The sequence below is a fragment of the Halichoerus grypus genome, chromosome 3 (assembly GCF_964656455.1).
Source record: "Halichoerus grypus chromosome 3, mHalGry1.hap1.1, whole genome shotgun sequence".
Classification (NCBI taxonomy): Eukaryota; Metazoa; Chordata; class Mammalia; order Carnivora; family Phocidae; genus Halichoerus; species Halichoerus grypus.
Window position 1 is genome coordinate 140,081,572 of NC_135714.1, and position 22,156 is coordinate 140,103,727.

Consider the following 22,156-nt stretch of genomic DNA (forward strand, 5'->3'; position numbering starts at 1 on the left):
GCTCTGAGTAATAAGGAGCATAGATCCTGCTCGGAGGAGTTGGAGCTCATAAATGGTAGGTGATGAGTATTATTTGAACCCACAGGGTTTTACTTAAATTTGCTACCCTGGTTTTGCCTCAGTCTGCTTTCTCTTCTTTCCCTTTCATCTGACTCAAGATCACTTACCTTCTTGTCTTTCTGTATATCTCCCCTGTCCAGGTTATAAAAATAAATGAATAAAAGAGTAAAGAAATTACCCTGCTAATAAATAAAAGGTTAACTTAGAAATTGCTAATGTCTGATGCTTGGCTAGTATAAGGACCCATATCATATATTTCTCCAGTATGTGCCCCTGGGAAAATCCTGGAAGAAAGTGTTGGACTAGGAAATTCAGACCGTTTCACAGAAACGGAACCAAAAACAAAACAAGTAGCTTTCACTGCCAAAGAAAAATGAAAACTATAAAGCTTGCCAGAAAGGGACACTAAAAAAGTAGGCAAACATAATAATAACAAACTCAGGACTTCAAACTCACTGTCTTCAGATAATTCTGTGATTCTAAAGATTTGGAGATGTTATATATAGCCATTTCTTAGAATTTTCAATAAGCCACACTTTCTGGGTATTTGCGGTCAACCGTAGCCATGGTTGAGATGTTGCTCCACAATTTACTAGTCTTGTGCCCTTGGGCTTCTGCGTTCTCTAATGAACATGCAATAATGGGTGTTTTTTTTTATGTACAATAGAATTAAATGCTCATTGAGTCCTCCATGCGTCAGACACTATCTTATTCACTATGCACACGTTGCCTCATTGAATCCTCACGTAACCGTATGAGGTAGGGACCATCATTTGCACATGTTTTAAATGACATAGCTGAGATACATAAAAGTTAAGTCAGTCGCCCAAGGTTACACAGATGGTAAGTGGGAGAATTGGGATTCAAGCCCAGGCTAAGGGCTTAAGAACCCACACTCTTAACTACTATTCTTTAAATCAATATGTTTGCAAAATCTTAGAAATGGAAGACACTTTAGAAAGAGTTTAATACAACCCATCTTTTACATTTGAGGAACACGGGCTTCCCAATCAGAGATTTGGTTGGGGTCGCCAAGTGAAGGATTCAGAAGGAGGAGCCAGGTCTCCTGTCTTTGCATCCATACCTCGAACCTCACTCTGCCCTGGGCTATCTGAGTACTTTCAAGAAAGCAAACCCAAGAATATTTATTTTGAGAAAAGTCTTTTATATGGTTTAGATAGTTTATATAAGCTGCTAAAATATATTCAACCTGTCCTGCCGGAATTTCATGTCATCTGCAACATCAGAAGAAAAGAGCTGATAAAGCAGAGGGAAATAGAGAAAAGTGGAAATGAACAGAATTAGATTTGGTTTTTGATTCGTTTCTATCTCTCCGAATATGAGAAGGTATGGCTGTTGGATTGTTCATCCTTGATCCATCACTTACAGGATTTCAACTATATAAGACAACAAAAGATTTTTGATGCACATGGTCTTTTGGGGGTTAGTTTCATCAACCACAATCTCTTTTTCTTTCTCCCAAGTGTGGTGGCCTGTGGCCCAAGAAAGTATTGTAATTTATGTCTATATCTATCTTTGTCTATCACTTTATAGTGTACGTTTTCATCCTACTAATGAAAAAGGTAGAAAAATAATAGAGATGAGAGTCTCTATTCCTCTATAAGGAAAAGGAAAGAAGATATAGGTATGAATGACATCAATCCAGCAAATCAGACAAATGCCCACGATATAATATGAGAGGGTCAAATTTCAGAGCAGCCTCCATTTTTCCTCCAGAGATCTGAACAGCTTTTGTCAGAATTGCCCTAATCTGGTGGTTGCTTAAGTATAGGTAAACGGTTCTATCTGACATAGCTAATTAGCATTCAAGATTTTGTTGGGTGCTTAAAATAGTCTTGTTTTGGTTTAACACATTATATAAATAGTTTCCAATCTGGTATTTATTATTTAGGGTATAGGCTAAGTGGCTTTAATAAGGACATGCCAAAATACTTAGAGCACTTTTACACTCACAGATACTATGAGTTAGGGCTTGGGTTAGGATAGAGCAAAGATGGCTTCCTTTGTTCCAACATGTCTGGGGCCCCAGCCATGAAGATGGGAAGTTCTGGGGGCGATCCAAATGACCAGGAGCAGGAATTGTCTGGAGGGTTCTTTACTGAGGTTTCTGTACCTTGGCTGGAAGGACTTGAAGGCTGGGCTTAGCTCTGGTTGTCATCCAGGACCCTATACGTGACCTCTCCTTGGGTCTTGGGCTTGACACAGCAACGCAGTTGTTCCAAAAGAAGTTCCAAAAGGCTTCCCGAGACTGAGATTCTGGGAAAACCAAATGGAAGTCACATGGTCTCTTCTGGCCAAGTCTTGGAAGTCACATAGTGTCACTTTTGCCATAATTCATTGGGGGCAGAAGTTACAAGTCCTTCAAAGGAAGGAGACATAGACTCCACTTCTTTATGTCAGGTTTTAGAAACTGTCACAGGGTGCTTAAATAAATGAACACTCCGAAGGTGAGCATTCCAGGGCTGGGGATGGCTCTTGTCTTCAACCTACAGTTTCCAAAATTTCTCCAGTTGTCACCATTTTCTAGGCAACAGAAAAGGAAGAGTACAAAGTAAGCATCCATAAAGAGATGACCTGGAAATGGCATTCCTCAGATTCTTTCATACCTCATCAGCCTGAACTTAGTCAAATGGTCTGACATTGGCAAGAGAGCCTGGGAAAATAGCGTGTAGCTTGCAGATGTGAAGGGATGTATGTGCCCAGCTGAAGGTTGAGGAATTCTATTGCTAATATAAGAAGGAAAGAAAGAATACGGGGAGACAGAGGGCTTCAGTCTGCCCCTCTGTACTTCCCTCCTCCTCCAAATCCCACAAACTCTCTTCTTTCTATTAATACAATTCTTCTTCTTCCCCAAAAAAGACAACCCAAAATCCCTTCTGTTTTTCCATACAGCATGAAGTTAGGATTTCTGGGTGATATTCAGTCTTCTCCATCAGATCTGGGTATGGGTTCTTCTTGGCCTGGCAGATATCATACAAGAACCAAACAAAATGTGTCCATGCAGAGCCTCCCAGCTGGTTCTGGATAAATAACCTCTGGCTATTACATGATAGAGAAATAAACAATCTTTTCTTTTACTTCACTGTATTTTTGTTTCTGTCAAACTAATATAGTATCTATCACAAAATCACTTGAATTTCCTGTATTTATTTCAGTTTTATATTTAAAGATCACTTCTTAAAAAACAAAACTATGCATTGTAGCAATTTAGGATTCAGTGAAGTAGAGTCTATTTTGCTTATTTCCAGTTATCTCGCTCAATGCTCTCAACAGACGCTACAATACGGAGCACAAAGAGAAGAGCAGATGGCTGCAAAAAAGAATCAAAGCAAATTTGGCACTCATTGTTACTGTCATTGCCACTTCTTTTGCTTTTAAATGAAAAAAATCATTATAGTTCATTTTGGGAAATTTTCCTACAGACTCAGTGAAACCCGGGGATGTTCTGCAATCAGATTAGAAGGAAATCCTCTCCCCCTTGCCCACTCCTTGTCCAGACAACTGATATGAGGCCACCGGAATATTGCATGTGGAATGATTAGGTGAGGACTATGTATTCACCAATGGACTTCCTGAGCTCCTACTCAACCTTTAATTATTTAGGGATGATTCAGACAGGGTAACATGTAGCAAGTGTTGAAATAAGTTTCTAGGCCCAAGATGGAGCCACTCTTGCCCAGGGAGTCATGAGAGCAAATGGAAACTTAGATAACTTTCACATCCCTGTAAATGCTCCCCTCAACTTGAAATGCAGTATGTCCAGGGGCGCCTGGGTGGCTCAGTTGTTAAGCAACTGCCTTCGGCTCAGGTCATGGTGTCCCAGGGTCCTGGGATCGAGTCCCATATCGGGCTCTCTGCTCCGGGAGAAACCTGCTTCTCCCTCTCCCACTCCCCCTGGCTTGTGTTCCCTCTCTCACTGTGTCTCTCTCTGTCAAATAAATAAATAAATAAAATCCTTGAAATGCAGTATGTCCAGTCAGCCAATCCCCAAACATCAAGCCAAACTTGGGGCTCTATGCTTATTTCCTTGTTCTTTATTCATTTTCTACTTTCTACTTTTCCCTGTTCCTTTTTCTTGATCCTATAAAAAGTCCCTGCTTTCTGCCCTATTTTGCAGTTCTTGGGACCCTTGGGAATGGAGGCCGCCTGCTTTATAAAGTGTTAAATAAAGTTTGTTTGTATCACCTAAACTGTCTTCTTTAATATTTTTAACACAAGTTATGTTTATTTTTTTCTGGAAGGGTCTGTGTTCCTTGAGTCTGTTCAAAGTCCTCGGCTGTTTATTTTACAATTCTGAGATCAAAATGTTACAGTAACACCTCAATTAATCAGATGGTGTGGATAAGGGATAGTCCTGTTAACTGGAGTTTGAGAAAAGAAAACATATTATTTTCAATTGTGACTGAAAAATGAACCAGGATTCCTGTACAGAACCTAGTTTCAGTGACCCTTGCTTTAAACCTACCCGGGGTGCTGGCAGTGGGCAGGGGGCAGGGTCTACTTACAGAAAGCACCAAGATTCTTCACCATAAGCAACTTATTCCAAGAGGAAAAGACCATTAAGAGCATAGGCCAAAGTCTGAAGAGTGTTTCTGAATATAGCTGTGAGAGTGTCCTTTAGTTCAATCTCCATGAACTCACCACTGAGTGCTGGAGCAAAGGAGTTGTAATAAAAATAGGCCAAAAAGGGGAAAAAAATATCTGGGAAATGTCAAGCACATGTTTGAGTCTCAAATATGAGATGGGGCTGGCAGCACAGACATAAGCACCCTTCACCCTGGGCATCTGCGGTTGTTGCCCGGCCAGCAGTGGACGTTCGTGTCAGTGAGGGCTGCCATAAGATGTCTGGAGGCTTTGAGACTGAAAAGATTATGCTGCTTCTCCCACATGGACATTCAAAAAGAATAATAATTCCAAGCTCTTAAATAAATATAAGACCATTTAAATAGGTTATGATTCTGCTATAAACTAAACCAATAAATTTTTTTGAATAGCCAATAAATGTTTTACAGAAGTTTTTCTGATGCCTAGATTTTGTTAGTGCTCTAAGCATGTACTTAATCTGTCTGTTGGGTAATCCAGGCTGGCTTTAAAAGCAGTCTCTTTGGAGAGGAGAGGGCTGGCCATTAGTATTCTGGCACAGATACCATTTTACTGAACACAAAGACACCTATCACAAAAAGCGTTGGCAGAGACAGAAAACACAGCCAGGGCAAGTGGGATCAGGAGAGGAGAAGCATGGCGGGTGCTACACATAGTCAATGGTACTTGCTTACCTAGCATACGTGGACACCCGCCTAAGGTCTGCAAGAACTATTCAGGAGGAATTTGTGAGGAGTCTAGAGTTTTTGCCGAGAAGTTTAGAGAATAGAGGAAAATAGTTTATAATAACTATGATTCTATTTTTTACTTTTAGGTTGATGTGATCTGGCTGTTTTTCGTGATAAAAGATCAAGTATATTACAAATAATTGAATCTTGATAATTCAATGTCTTGAGGTACCATTACCAGAAATCTCTGAGCATTGCCTGTATTATAAAATAGCATAGATACATAAAAAATATGGAGGCAATTGGATTATTGTGCAAAGTGCCATAACATGCCCTGAAAGTTATTTTCTGTTATAGTCAATGTTCTGTCATTTCACTTTTGTTATTGTTCAGGGCAGCCAACACTATTTCTGTTTTTTGTTAATCACAATTTTAAGACATGTGTCAAAATTTCAATTCAATTCAACAAACATGTACTGAACACTTACCATGCATCAGGCAGAATTCAAGGTGCTCAAATACAGAAGATGATGAACACATAGTCTCTGTCCTCAAAAGCTTCACATTGAAAAGGTACACCAAAAAAAAAAAAAAAAAAAAGATTAGAAACAAGTATGATTAAAATAGAAACGCATCAGTAACGTATCAGCACATGAAAAGAATACCTAATTTAGTTGGTCGATGTGGGGTTTCAGGGACAAAACATTTCTAAAAGGAGGTCGTGATTGGTCTTTCCCAGGGGAAGAATAGAAGTTGACCAGGTGATTAAATAGGGGTTGGGAACCACCCATATATGCAGTCATCCAACATTTAACAAAGTCATAGAACATCTGTCTTAGTAAGAGACTGAGCATGCTTTGATGTAACTGAATTGAAAAGTGTGTATGGAAACTTGGGGAGGTAAGCCAGGAAGGGTAGGAACAACCTACTTAATCCTGAAAGTAGGAGGAATTGCTAAGAAATGAAGCAAATGAGGGGCGCCTGGGTGGCTCAGTCAGTTAAGCCTCTTCCTTCGCTTCAGCTCAGGTCATGATCCCAGGGTCCTGGGATCAAGCCCCCCCCATCAGGCTCTCTGCCCCCCATCACGCTCTCCGCTCGGCAGAGAGCCTGCTTCTGCCTGCCTCTCTACTTGTGCTCTCTGTCTCCCTGTCAAATAAATAAATAAAATCTAAAAAAAAAAAAGAAAAAAAGAAAAGAAATGAAATGAAGCAAATGAGGAGCATGATAGGATTTGCATGTTAGGAAATTCATGTACCAGCTGTTTGGAAAGTAGAATGGCAATGATAACTAAGGCACTATTTGAGAAGACTAATTGGGGAACGACAGGGTTTCAAGGAAGGCTTTCTCACCGAGGTAGAAAAAGAGAAAGTATTTCAGAAGTAATGTTGGGGAAAAGGAGCAAGAAAATTAAGATAATTCTCACTTGTTCTTGTAAGTGGCTGTTTCACGAACTGAAACAAGGAAAACTAAAAGAAAAAGCAGATTTGGGTTTGTAAGCAAGGTGGAGGCTGGTGGTAGCAGTTAGAGAAGGTAGATTTGCAATGCTTGTGAGAGATCCTGTGGAGATATCAAAGAGGCATTTGGAAATGGAGATTTAAAGAAAAGAAGTCTAGGACGGAGAGAGAGATATACAATTGAACCCTGAACAACATAGGGGTAAAGAGTGCTGACCCCCCCTCCATGGAGTTGAAAATCTGTGTATAACTTTTGATTCTCCAAAAACTTAACTAGTAATAGCCTTCTACAGGAAGCCTTGCTGATAACATAAACAGTAGATTAACACGTATTTTGTATGTTATATGTATTATATATTGTATTCTTATAATAAAGTAAGCTAGAAAAAAGAAAATTTTATTAAGAAAATCATAAAGAAGCGAAAATACATTTATATTACTGTACTGTAAAAAATCCATATATAAATGAACCCACACAGTTCAAACTTCTGTGTTCAAGGGTTAACCATAATTGATCTTGTTGCATCTTACACAGATCATCTTACACACTATATTTAATCATCTGTTCTATATGGAACATTTCTCTACTCCATGTTCCACTGAGTAGGAAACACCTCATTGTCATTTTATAATATGAGTAAGAACCAAGTAAATGGGATCACAATAAGAGTCAGTTTTAGAAGTCAAAAATGCAAAGGCAGTGGCTGAGAATGAATCCTCTACTAGCCATATTTAAACATCATACTTCATTAAAAGAGACACTTTGAATTATTCTATGCATTTCTTACATTGCCAAAAGGCAGTGTGGGATAAAGTTTAAAAGCATATTTTCTGGAGAGACTGTTTTTTGCTCCCAGTTCTGCCTCCCCTGAGCTGTGTGTAAGTTCTCTGTGTTTCAGTGATCTCATGTGAATTGAGGCTAACGTGGGAATAGCTTACAGCACAGGATTCTCCTGAGAATTTAATGAGATGTTTCAGGTTAAGCATTTAAAAGAGAGCCTGGCATATAGAAAGTGTTTAACACGCATTATCTATCATTATCTTAAATGAACAGTAGTTTTTGTTATTCTTCTGACATAAGTTTACCCAGAATGGGGAAGAGTGGTCTCAAATTTCCTTTTATATCTGTATCAACTGAACCCATCACTGGTACATGATGTACATAGACATTGTGCTCATTTCAGAAGGTGTCTGATACAAGGTCAATGGCGTACATTTTAATTCTAGGGAAATGGAGATCTTTTCCAGCACTAAGGAAAATAAAAGCACATTCAATATATAAAAAATATATTTAGTTTGGGAGAAATTTAGCTGTTTGGCATTGTTTCCAGTAATCAACCAACTCATAGTTTCAGTTTTTCCTAATAATGAAGATGCAACCCAAGTCTTAGTAAACCAACTGTGTGAAGGACAAAAGGGAGAGCTGGTAAAAGCTGGAAATGGAAACAAACGCAATTAATAAGCCTTAATTGCAAAAAACTGAGGGCAATATTTGTTCTTGGGCGTTCCTGTGATGCATTCGGAAGCAGAGCAAATGAGCTTGGAGAGTGAATTGCCAATGAAGACGAGAGGATGTGGGCAGAATCCTGCAGCATCAAAGAGGGAAGGGGAATTTCAGGAAAGGAGAGGTTTAAAAAATAAAGGACGCCAAGTCAAAAGTGTCAAATCGAAACCTGGCCCCTTCCCTGAAAAAGAACCTCTATCCGTGTATCTTGTGTTCAATGAAAGAAGTAGAACTGTGAGGAGGTAATTTAACAGCAGCATCACCCCTTGCTACGTGATGCTCAATTCAGCTTCTGGACTATAAAAATGACCTCATTCTTTCTCCTAACTTTCTAGATATTTATATGCCTTCCTCTGAATAGTCAATGGTTCTTTTTTAAAGCTTTGTTTATATCTTACAATTTTCTCAAAATAAGCACTGTGTCGAAAATTATGTATATTAAAATGCACCAAAGCAGCCTCTCACACCAGTTTCTTTTCTGCATACATTTCTAGTATGCATTTGATAGAGTCGTTCCTAGTTGAAGTTTTACTTAAAAAAATATGAAAGGTAAGCATGGCAAGGTACAATGTGGGAGATATGGAAGGGTGAGAACATGGGGACACTAAAGCATATTTCAATCTATCTAACATAGCTTCCTATAGGATGCACAACAACTAGATACATCTTTTGGAGAAAACAGCATAAAAACAAAGAAAAAACCGACCATGTAGTACAATTTGCTTCTAGGAAACCACCCACACTTATCGATTTGGAAATATATCCTTAGGATATTTTTGCCAGAAATAATATATTATTCTCCATGTTCACATGTTCAGATATCTTTTTCTTTTTTCCCTCTACTTTAGAGGCAAATTGATACATAAGAGACATACCCCCGGCTTTGCCTATGTTCTAGTGCATTTTTCCATTGGTAAAATACAAACTTAGTATTCATTTTAACCTCACAGAAAATTGGTCTAAATGGATTCCAGGTGTGTTGGCTAAGGATGACTTTTACACGGTGACAGCCTTGGCTGCCAGGTTGTTATGCCCTCGGGGTGACTGACATGCTCTGAATCAGATTCCAAGCTCCTGGGGAAGAAAGATTAGGAAGAGCTAAGGTCACGCATTCATCTCTGGTCCATCGATCTCTGGCCAGGTTTGGGAAGACTAGGGTCACATAAAAATATGGCAGCTTTCAGCGAAGTATGGCAATGGACCGAGGGGAAACCACGCAAATTATCTACTACAGGCTCTAAGTAGGGTTTATTCACCAACAGGACTAAAAGCAATCAGGGAAAGAAATTGTTTGGAAAAGATATACTTGTGATGTGACTTAAAAAAAAAAAAGAGTTGTCAAGTTGTTCTCCAGGGTGGACACAGCAGTGTTGCGGCCATGACAAAACAGGAAACCCAAAGGATCTCATCTCAGCTACAGACTGGAGAGTTGTTCTTTATCCAAGGTCAAAGAAAGGCAGGCTAGCTCAGATGACACCATTCCTGTCCCAAGGCCACCAAAACAGAAAATGACAGATGCAGATAACTATGTTCTTGCACCAAGTTTCGCTATGCTTTTCTAAGAATGATGTGTGCCCATGGGGCCCAAACAAGATTCCATGATAAGTCTTTTCTGTACCCAATTTTTCTCAGACGAGTAGCACCATAAATATATATATATATATATATATATATATATATATATATATATGACACTACCAAAATTTTACATGGTCCTGAATGTTTTATTCTTAATGGCAGATCTATAGTAATAATAGCACAAGTTTTGTTTTAATGAAGGTGATTGCTATACTTAGTTACAATAATCTTCTTTTGGCAATAAAAACTATACAAAGGAAGGAAGGGAATATTTACTTAACCATTACTTTTAAATATTCTCAGCAAGTGAAAGTCTATAATAATATAGGTGAGCTTATTCTAAAACTTACATTGAATAGTAGATGCCTAGCATAGCCAATTCAATCTTGAAAAAGAAGAATAAAATAGGAGGAATCTTGATGCCTTATTGTTAAGGCTTACTATAAAGCAACAGTAATCAAGACTAGTAGTATTGGTGAAATGATAGACATCTAAATCAACGAGATAGAATACAGAATCCAAAAATGGACCCACACTAATATGTCCCACTTATTTTTGAAAAAGGTGCAAAACAATTCAGTGGAGGAAGAATAGTCTTTTTAAAAAACAGTGTTGGAACAATTATACATTCATAAGAAAAAAAAAGGATATTGACTGAAACCTCACACTTTATACAAAAACTAACTCAAAATAGACCACAGATGTAAATTTAAAACATAAAAGTACAAATTTTTTAGATAATAAAAGAAGAAAATCTTCAAATGCTAGGGAAAAAAATCTTAGACTTGTCATTAAAAGCACAATCCACAAAAGGAAAAATTGGACCTCATCAAAATTGAAAACTTTGTGCAAAATACCTTCTTAAGAGAATGAAGAGACAAGCTAAGACTAGGAAAAAATATTTGCAGATCACATATTTGACAAAGGACTAATATCCAAAACACATAAAGAACTCAAAAATCAACAGTAAAAAACCAACAATCCAATTAGAAAATGGGCAAAGACATGAAAAGACATTTCACAGTTAAGGATATCCAAGTGGCAAATAAGCATGTAGAAAGGTATTCATCTTCTTCAGCATTAGGGAAATGCAAATTAAAACCTACACTCATGTCAAGACGGCTAAAATAAAAAATAATGACAACACCAAATGTTGGTCAGGATGCAGAGAGACTAGATGGTTTGTTCAGTGCTGGTGTGAGGTATGGCCAATCTGGAAAACAGTGTGGCAGTTTCTTATAAAACTAAACATGTAACTAACATGCAACCTACCAGTTGCACTCTTGGGCATTTACTTCAAAGAAATAGAAATTTATGTTTATGTGGAAAACCTATACACAAATGTTCAGCAGCTTTATTTATACTAACCAAAAATAGGAAACAACTCATCCTAAAGTAGATGAATGGTTAAAGAAACTGTGATACATCGTGCTAGCAAATACTACTCTATAATAAAAAAGAATAAACTATTTAGTACACAAAACTCCCTGGATGAATCTCCAGGAAATTATACTGAGGAAAAAAACCTAATCCCAAATGGTTACATACTGTAGGCTGCCATTTATGTAATAATCTTAAAATAAAAAAAAATTACAGAAATGGAGAACAGATTGTGGCGGCCAGGGGGTACAGGTGGGATAGGGGAGAGTGGGAGCAAGTAAGTGGAAGTTATAAAAAGTACTGCGTGATGGAACTATTCTGTATCTTGGCTGTGGTGGTGGTCACACCAATCTACACACGCAATGAAATGATATATAGGGCTAAACACACACACACACATACACAAACAAGTGCATGTAAAATTTTACTGCATGTAAAAATATGAATAAGGTCGATGGATTCTTTTTTTTTTTTTTTTTTTAAGATTTTTTATTTATTTATTTGAGACAGAGAGAATGAGAGAGAGAGAGCACATGAGAGGGGGGAGGGTCAGAGGGAGAAGCAGGCTCCTTGCTGAGCAGGGAACCCGATGCGGGACTCGATCCAGGGACTCCAGGATCATGACCTGAGCCGAAGGCAGTCGCTTAACCAACTGAGCCACCCAGGCGCCCAGGTCGATGGATTCTTGCAATGTCAATTTTCTGGTTATGATACTGTACAATAGTTATGACAAATACTATGATGGGGGATATTGAATAAAGGTTATGTGGGACATCTTTGTATTATTTTTCAGAGCTGCATGGGAATCTCAATTATACCAAAAAAATGTAAAAAAAAAAAAAAAAAAAGATAAAACCTGTTTCCTCAGAGGGGATATCTCTAGCAATATTCTAGAAGAAGAACACAAAAATAATTTGCAGATATGGGACTTGAGGCACATTTACATGAAACTCAATTATAAATTTAAAAACTGGGGGTCTGGTACCTAAAGTAAAAGATAATTGTATCTTTGGAGATGCTTAAGCTTTTCTTTCATTCATAATCTTTCTGACCAAGCACTGAATTCTATCTATTTCCACCATTCATCATTACCACTTGTTTTTTGCACAATAAATGGACAGATATTTTGGATACTGGCAGTCACTCGCAGAGTTTCAAAACCTCACACTGTGTAAGAGAGTTGGCAATAGAATTATTTCTTCACGGGTCACCTGGGTGCCTCAGTTGCTTAAGCGACCAACTCTTGATTTCGGCTCAAGTCATGATCTTAGGGTCATGGGATTGAGTCCTGGGTTCAACATGGAGTCTGCTTGTCCCTCTCCCTCTGTTCCTCCTCCTCCTCTCTATCTCAAATAAATAAATAAAATCTTAAAAAATAAGAATTATTTCTCCATGAATGGGCCTGTTTCTTCACGTACCCGGGTACTAACTGGGTATAGACTAGGTGGTTTGTGACTTTTGTTTATTCTTCTAAATCCTGAAACATTTTACTATAAATCTCCTAAATTGGTGCATCTCTCAAAACTTCTTCTTACTTATTAGAAAATTATTTTAATCTAGACTGGTGGGGGAGAAATCTTGTCTTAAAATCTCCAATTTCTTGGTTCAGAAGTGAATCAAGAGAAAGAAATGGCGATCTCAAGGTTCAAGGTAGAGATTCATTCGTTTAATTATTCTGCATTAGAAACTGAAGAAACCATGGGAATGAGCACCCAAGGTATTGTGTCTGTGAAATGGGCATGGACGGCCAGTGACAGGAGTGAGGTAGCAAAAGATGAGGTTCTGGAGAGCATGAATTTACACCAGAGCAGAGGTCATTCTACTGGAAGGCTTTGGGCAGGGCTTTGACACTATTACATACGGATTTTGAAAAGATGACTCTGCCTGAAGCTTAGACAATGAATGAAAGAAATCCAGAGTACATGTGGAGGCTTTTGCAGTAGTCCTAAAGAAAGAAATGAGACAGAAATAAAGGAAGCTGGGCTTCTGTTTTTAAGTTTTTAAGAATTTAGAGACATTTCGAGGTAATGAAACTTAACAACTCTATTTGCAAATCTAACTCTTTGTGGTTAAGACTCAAATAGAAACAAAGCCTTCCTTTCACTTCCAAGATTTTTGCAGACTTTGTTCCTGCTTTTTATAAAATTGTACTTATGTGGGACATTTGGCTTAATTTTAAAGACATTTAAAATAGGCAGTCCTTTAGAAGATCATTCCTAAAAGTAGTATTTGTGAAATATTCTTGAAGCACGTACATTTTATTTATTACTCTAGGTAATCTTTTTCCTCTCACCAGACTAATAAAGAGATGTACCTGCACCACAAGATTAAAAGTATTTGGGAAACTGCCCTTATTTACCTGTACTTTTGCATTACAGCAGTGTTCGACAGTGAGGAACACTGTGAGAACCTATCTCATGAAGCTCATTGCTAAACTTATTGTAAGGATGCTGTTGCAATTGTTGTTTCTTATAATATGCAATATCCTTTTTAAGAGGACCTTAGGGAGAAATTTCTCACTGGTCTCAGTATAATAAATGAGTTTCTCCTAAAAACAGATTGCTTTTATCTAAGGCATACTTAATCACAATCCAAATATTTTTACTGCTAGAGACTTTCATACCTCTTCTATCAAAAGTGCAGAAACTGATGGAATCATTATGCAATTATACTACTTTCTACTAAGGAAGCAAACTTGAGTCTGTTTGGGCAGGGATTTCCAGGGTCTTGAGTACCCAGAGAGTGGGATAGAAAGAGGAGCATGGACCCCATGTGGGCATGTTCTTTGGCCTATGGACTCCTTGCACTATGGGTAGCGCATGGCTGAAAGAGTTCTCGTTAGTGGAGGCAAAACCTGTCAACAACCAGCCAATAGCTGCTGAATGGAATGAGTGCTTATACGTCTTACTGGATAAATCATCTGACTGGCATTCCAGAGCATGTACTACAAGATCAGATCAATACCAACATTTCTTCAGTCACTGAGAAAATAGATTTCATGGCTAATATCCACAACTAGGAAAAGCACTGCAAGATACCATTACTAATTCAATCCCCCTAGTGGAAAATAAACAATTCCTGAAAATGTACAAGAGTTAAGAGTTTCAGGGGCACCTGGATGGTTCATTCGGTGAAGCCTCTGTCTTCAGCTCAGGTCATGATCCTGGGGTCCTGGGATGGAGTCCTGTGTTGGGCTTCCCGCTCAGTGGGGAGGTTACTTCTCCCTCTCCCTCTGCCCTCCCCACCCCCCACCCGCCCGCTCATGCTCTCTTTCTCGATCTCTATCTCAAATAAATAAATAAAATCTTAAAAAAAAGAGTTAAGAGCTTCAGAATAGACGTTCAAAGTATTTCACTTCTTCGTTTATAAATATATTTGGATCCATTGATCTTGGTATTAGAAAAATAATCTTGGTGTATGGCTGGAGTATTTGTATATGCCCTGTAAGAGGTAATTTGTGTTAGAGGTATGAAATAACATTTATAAATCTCAGTAAGGTCAGATGGAGGTTAGTTAAAAGAGTGGGTGGATATATTTAATCCACCGAATGTGAATGCTTAGCCTTAGATTCAAAAGCAAAGATCAATGAGAGGAGAGAAATACTCTCTTCTGAATGGAAAATAATGAATATAATTGAAATACACTAGAAGTGTGTTCAATGAGGTTTTTTTTTTTAACTCTAACGAATTTTAGTTGAGTGTTTCACCCTATCAAATGTTCAGACAAAGCAGGAAAGACTAAAGCCATGGATAAGCATTTCTGAGTAGCCCCAGGAAAGAAAACTAGGGTCAAGTAAACTAACCTCCTTAAAATTTTGAGATTAGAGACTCCATTGAGATTTCTGATAAAAGCTAAGGACCCCTCTCTCGAAAAAAAAAAAAAAATGCCTACACTAAAATATTTACCTATAATGTGCTGAGGGCTTCAGCATCCCTAGAAGTACTTCCATGGACTCTACCATTTCAAGAAGGCCAGAATGGAATCTCTGCCTTCCATTATTTTTCATTCCCAGTATCACCATCCTCATCCAGGCAATTTTATAACACTCCTGCTCTATGTTATCCTCTCCCAACCTCTCCTGTTGAGTTAACACTTCCTGTTAAATGTCACTAACCAGTTAAAAATTTGAAATAATTTTCCCTCTACTACTGAACAAAGTACAAACCCCTCAACCCACTATTTATATCTCCCTATGATTTGATCACAGTTTATCTTTTCTCCTTATAAATTCTACTGTCCTTCCTGCTTTATTTCTTGCATATACCTAATAGAACTTTTCCACCTCTATCTAAGTTGTTTTGCTTTTAATGCCTTCTTTCCTGTCTCTGCCTATCAAGCTTAAGGTTCAGTTCAAACATCAAGTACACTTTAATGTGGTCCTTAGGTCTTTCCATACTCTCTACATCCCCATGACATTTAGTTTGTCTCTCATATGGTATTTGGTATATATTTATTTATACTGCAATCATTTATATACATAATTTATCTCTTTTTAAGACAGTCAATGCTTTGGGTTTGGGATATGTCTTGTATACCTTTTTAACCCACATTTATCTACTTAATAAATTTTTATTGATACCAATCATGTGCTTGGTACCTAGTATAAAATCATTAGCAAAGCATACATGGTCCTTGCTATCATGGAACATATAGATAGACAGACAAAACACAGACAATAAATTGGCAATGAAATAAATAATTATAAAATGTAAAATTCGAGGAAAGAAATAAACAGGGAATTTAGTCAAAAAGTAACAGAAAGGAAACCCACTGACAATGATCAGGAAAGGTCTTCCCAAGTAGGAGACATTGAACTGAGAACTTCAGATTGAGAAGGAAGCTGCTATAGGAAAAGCTTAGGGAAGAATACTTCAGATCAAAGGAAAATCATGAGCAAAAACCCTAAGATGAGAAAAGGAAAACCTTTAGAATGTTCTAGAAACTGAATTAGAGTCTATGTGACTGAAGCATAGTGAGTGAGAGGAGGAGTTGTACCAGATGTGATTGTAGAGAAAAGCAGGGGCCAGATTATTTAGGGCTTTATAGTCCATGATAAGAATTTTAAATTTTATGCTACATGTAGGGAGCAGAGGGGAAGCATAATTCAATCTGTATGTAAAAGCTCTTGTAGGCTCTTGTGTGGAGAATGAACTGAAGGTGCAGGAACAACAAAGAATCAGGAAAACTGTTAGAAGGCTAACTCTCTAATGAAGTAGTAGAGAGAGATGGTGGCAGCAGTGGAGAAAGTGCATAGTGTTGACTTGATCTATGAAGGTAAAAAATAGACCTTAGCAATGGATTTAAAATGGAGATGAGAGAAAGAGAAGAACTAAGGATAATTTCTAAGCAACTGGATGATTAACAATTAATTTGTCTTCTTGAGGAGAAATGGATTTAAGCAATTAATTTTAGTTTCTCACTTCATCAAGAATCACTACATCATGAGGCCCCTGGGTGGCTCAGATGGTTAAGTGTCTGCCTTCAGCTCAGGTCATGATCCTAGGGTCCTGGGATTGAGCCCCACATCGGGCTCCCTGCTCAGTGGGAAGCCTGCTTTTCCCTCTCCCTCTGTCTGCTGCTTCCCCTGCTTCTACACACTCTCTTTCTGTCAAAAATAAATAAAATCTTTTAATAAAAAAAAGAATCACTACATCGAAAACTAATGTATTGTATGGTGACTAACATAACATAATAAAATAAAATTGAAAAAAAAAGAATCACTAGAAGATTCTAGGAAGATGATGGCTTGAAGATGACTCTGCTGACCTCCTCCCAACTTTGGTCTAAATACTAACATGAAACCTGAAAGAAACATCTGGGGCCCGACTACAGGTCAGGGAATGAGAGCCAAGTCCAGGCCATCATAGTTCCTGCTGGTATAACCTGTCCCTTCTGGGTTGGGCAAGAACCTTGAGATTGAAAGTTCTTGGAGAAGACCAAAATGCCCAGGAAAAGCTATAAACTGTCTCCAAAACAAGGGGAAGATTGTTTCTGAGAAGACCTGTAGGTCTACCTGACCTCAACAGGGAGAAGCTGAGTGTTGGTCAGCGTCCTCTTTGCCTTCGAGTCTGAATGGAGAGAAGTGGATGTTAGATCCAGAAACAGCAATGTCGGCTATAGTAATGAATCTTGCAATATACATATCCCGTTTTGAATTCATAGTGTGCCATATGATAAATAATGGCTTTTTTTAAATACAAAAGAATATCTAGATGAAGGGGGGAATCAGAGGGGGAGACGAACCATGAGAGACTATGGACTCTGAGAAATAAACTGAGGGTTCTAGAGGGGAGGGGGTTGAGGGGATGGGTTAGCCTGGTGATGGGTATTAAAGAGGGCACGTATTGAATGGAGCACTGGGTGTTATATGCAAACAATGAATCATGGAACACTACATCAAAAACTAATGATGTAATGTATGGTGATTAACATAACATAAAAAAAAGAATATCTAGAATTACAAGTATAAAATCACCTCAGCTAAGACCTAGCATATCTAGAATTAAAAGTATTAAGCCACTTTAGAAAGACCTCAACAACTACACTGTCAGTATCCTCATGTTACATATGGAGAAACTAAGGCACACAGAGAGTAAATCACTTGCCCAAAGTCATATAGCGGCCAAGTGGTGGAGGTGATTTTTAATTCAGGCAAACAAAATCTGGCTACAAATCGTTTACAGTGATAAAAATGCCCCAGGTTTGGTGACCATAGAAAGCAAATCATTTTATCTTATTGAGCCTGCTGTTCATCATCTATAAAGTGTGGTGTGTGGGTCAGATGACTCTTACGGTCTTTTCCAACTCCAAGGTTCCATGAGAAGCACATATCAATGTCTTTAAATAAATGAACATTATGGATTTGATATCAGAATCATGATCCATTTGGACTTAGATTTAATAAAATTAAAAATTTCTTAAATTAGGCTTTTTGCCCTCTCAATGGAAACAAAACTTAGTCACAATATATAGCATTGAAAAGCATTATATCAGCACTGACAGTCTTTAAACGAACCAATACAGAGACTTTTTTTTTTTCTGTAATTTGAGATTAATGTAGTTTTTTCAATAAATAATATCAGGCAAAGTAAAAAATGAGCCAATGTGAAGGTTTAGGTATCTAAATTTACAAATAATGGCCTGAATTAATGGAAAAATACATTTGCTGTTTAGTGAATTGCTTGTAATGATGATATTGGAAATGAGTCTACCTTGAATTTTTGATAGGGCTTGACAGGCTAAATAAAAAATAAGCTTATAACAGCAGGAGCAAAAGACAATGGATTATGATATTAATAGGTCATGAGATGACGAGCAATGAGTGTGCATTTTTTATTAGTAAACTTCCTCAAGAGTTAGTGTTTTTAAAATCTTTTTATTTGGAAATAATTATAGATTCATTGGAAGTTGCTTTTCATCAAGTTCTCTCCAATGGTTACATCTTATATAATTATTATACATATCAAAATTAGAAATTTGACATCGGTACAGTGTCCTATGTCATGAGTTTGTTTTAAACCTTAGGAAAAAATCCTTCATTTCTTCATATTTCATGTGCCTTTCCAACTTACACTTGTGGCTGAAATTGTGGTTGACATTTTAACAGGATAAATCCTGTTCTTGAATAAGGGGCTTACTGCGTGCTCTTCCTGCCATATTTAGCTCTGCTTAAGATATTCTCAACATTAGCTAAAGTATATCCTCATTTGTCCAAAAGCCAGATTTTATCCTATCTTTATAGATAAAGTTGCTGCAAAGAAAAGAAGTATTTGAAAAGTCTGTTAAAACATTTTTTTTAATGGTAGAATTAGTCCCGGCGAATGTTTCTGCCTGAAGTCAGAACTGATGTTTCGAATTCTATGTACTCTGAATTTACAATTTTCTTTTCCTCTAGCTGCTCTGTGATCTTATCTGCTTTACAGTTGTTTGGAGTAATTTTCTCTGTACACCCTGATCTTCTGACAAGTATATTATCAGCTCAATTTATCATTATTGTTGGTCTTTGAGTCTGGTGGAAAAGGCAGTGCCTGAGTTCCCTCCGACACACAGAGAAGGTTACTGACTCTCAGCTCCCTCCACTGTGGGATGTGGAAGGACTACGCTGCAGGAAGGGCAGATTGGAGCTCTAAACCCGACAGGAGCATCAGCTAGATTATGCTTACTTAGATCTTGCTGCACCTCTATTTCCCCATCTCTATAATGTATGTTATAAATTCAAGGACTGCTGAGACACTTTGTTTTTCTTTTTCTTTTTCAGATTTATTTATTTATTTTAGAGAGAAAATGCAGGGGGGCAGGGACCAGGTGGTTGCAGAAAGAAACTCAAGCAGACTACCAGCTCTGCAAGGAAACGATCACTGGTGGGGGAGCTGATCATTGGGCTCGATCCCACAGCCCTGAGATCATGATCTGAACTGAAACCAAGACTTGGAGGCTTAACTGACTGTGCCACCCAGGTGCCTCTAATAACCACTTTCTATGTTTAATTCAAGAATTCTGTGATTTCTCCAATTCAGCTAGGTCATGCAAATTCTACTCTGTAGCCAGCAGTCCCTAGTATAGAATGTTATCAGCAGGAACATAGTTTTAATTCTTTGAAAGGATACAGATGATATGCTTGAGACATTATTGATAGCTTGGTTGATGGGTCAATGAATCTTTTCCACCAAGACAGTCTGGCTTGGCCACGGCCTTGACCATTGCACTCTCCAGACTAGGAAGCCTTTGCCAGGCTGTGAGCTCTGCCAGGACATGAGCAGCAACAAATTGAAATTCCCCTGCTCAGTTGCCAAAAATCTAGAATAACGGATGATGTGTGGTGCAATAAGAACAGGAGATTTGGAGCCAGTCCTTGGTTTGAATCCCAACCCACCTCTTGCTAGCTCTATTTATAGTTATATAGGGATCAGGACTGAAGGAGGACCAGGGTGGGTGAAAGCTGGACAGAATTCTAAGAATAAGCACAGAGATAGTTTTATCCCCTCCTTCATTTCAAACTGCCTTCTGGCAAAGATGCTCCTGGACCCAGAGTTGTGATTTCCGGCCAAGCAGAAGTCAAAGGACTGAGAGTAAATCCTGCCCTTAAAAAGGGACGTCAAGAGAGGTAGGATAACCTCACAACAGGTAAGTACAAGCCATGAGCACAAATGAAGATGAAAATTATAGACCTTTAGATTTGGAAAAAGAGTACTAAAGACCTAGTCCTCAATATCCTACTAGCTCCTGACCAGTGGTTGTTGACTCTCTGCTTCAATATCCCCAACTGTGGGTAATTCACCACCTCCCAGAGTAAACAGTTTAATTTTCTGCCTTCCTAATTACCTTCTTAATTCAGTCCTTCCTAATTAAGAACTGTCCTTAATTTTCTTATATTTTTCTTATTCAACATACTGAACAGGAAGTAAAAAGGAATACGGAAGAAAAAAACAACAGCAGCTGTTTCTGAACCTTGGCCTGAATGTCTGACAGTAATTTCATTGGTTATATTCACAGGAATAATTTAACCTCAGAATCCATGAATTGCTATGGATAAGCGATTTTTGGTGAGCATTGCCTTTAGGCTTATTTTGAATTTTATCACTTTAGAGAGAACCAGTTTATATTTCTCAAAATTTTACATTATTGTGACCAAGTTTTGGAAAAATTCCAGAATGGTTTCTTTTTTTATATCTATTTCAACTACATGGTTTGATGTTTTCCCCAAGCTCTTGCTTGAAGTGCAAAACTGTTCCCATAGCTCTGGTAATGCTCCTTAAATTTCTCATTAAAAACAAAGTACAAAAGCATACTGTATAAAAAAAAACTAACTTTAACAAAAATGGCCAATCTTAGATGGAACCAGAGTTACAATGGCTGTTTCATATTTGAAGCCTCCCAAATGGTTAAAAGGAATCCTTTTCTTCTTTTCTCAAAATGGAGGGTTCCTTTGTATCCTTCTATGTTTCCTTAAATAGATAGGGATTATATATGAGGACAACCAGAACCATTAAAAATGAAGGGACTTTCAGAAGAATAATTTGTGTTTTCTGCAACCACAGTGCCATTATATTTTAATATCTAATACATAATTAGCAGAAACTTGCTTTACTACTCAGCTCTTCAGACTTTGCACTCCAGAAAAAACAAACAATGAAGTCGAAGAGTCTAACTCTTAAGGAATCATCCATCTGGGAAATAAAGATATTTTAAGAGGAATATTTATGCATACTAACCTAAACAGTGAAGATTACCATAAAGTGATAAAAAAAGAGATTCCACTAGTTAAATATGACTTTTTAATAAAAGTTACTAATTCTGAAGCATGAGAACAGAGCAGTGTTGAGAGGGAAGGCTCCAGAATCAGGCAGTCATGAATTTGGATTCTAGCTTCACCGTTACTACCAATGTGATCCTGAGCAAGTTATTTCTTAGTTAAACCTAAGCCTATAATTATATGCTTAAAGATAAGGCTAACACCAATATTTCACCTCATTAAATCCTCGTGATGAATAGTGAGATAACACACAAAGATCACCTCCTGCAGCACCTAACTCATAGCTGTGCCTAGTAAATATAAGCACTATTACATTATTGCTTAACACTGGATTCTAGAAATATTTATTGCATTTGCTGTATTCCAGATCCCATGCAAAGTACTGAGGATATAAGAATTTGAAGTTCTTTCCTTTATTGGTTCTCAAAATCTAGTAGAGTGGAGAGAAAGAAAAACAAATGGCAGTATAATGTGAACAGTGCAGTGACTCAGAAATGTGGGAACATAGTCTAGAAGGGTCAAGGCAGACGTCTCAGATAAGACATTGTGCTTATAGATGGCTTTATCACTGAAAGTCTTTTCGTTGACGCAGACTTCTAGAAATGGTTCTTGATCCTTTATCAGTTATGCCAGACTC

The 22,156-nt window shown here is 37.8% G+C and overlaps 2 protein-coding genes across 25 annotated transcripts in view; one reads left to right on the forward strand and one right to left on the reverse strand.

Moving 5' to 3' along the window:
• The window catches only part of LOC144381391 (uncharacterized), an 89,632-nt gene that overhangs the window by 35,638 nt on the left and 31,838 nt on the right, over positions 1-22,156 (reverse strand). For 4 of the 9 annotated variants that reach the window (XR_013446555.1, XR_013446553.1, XR_013446552.1 and 1 more), the window contains exon 2: positions 5,840-5,909. Coding sequence is in view for 2 of the 9 variants with exons in the window: in XM_078069390.1 (XP_077925516.1) it covers positions 2,195-2,337; positions 5,840-5,909 (213 nt within the window). In the remaining 7 variants the exon portion in view is untranslated. Of the gene's footprint in view, positions 1-1,733; positions 2,605-5,839; positions 5,910-22,156 lie in introns of those variants that run through there. The other 5 variants (XM_078069391.1, XM_078069390.1, XR_013446550.1 and 2 more) reach the window with 4 other exon arrangements.
• NPY5R (neuropeptide Y receptor Y5) overlaps positions 20,135-22,156 on the forward strand; it is a 40,657-nt gene continuing 38,635 nt past the window's right edge. For 9 of the 16 annotated variants that reach the window (XR_013446544.1, XR_013446543.1, XR_013446545.1 and 6 more), the window contains exons 1-2: positions 20,135-20,390; positions 20,665-20,809. The gene's annotated coding sequence lies outside the window, so the exon portion shown is untranslated. The remainder of the gene's footprint in view (positions 20,391-20,664; positions 20,810-22,156) is intronic. The other 7 variants (XR_013446547.1, XR_004924892.2, XR_013446548.1 and 4 more) reach the window with 4 other exon arrangements.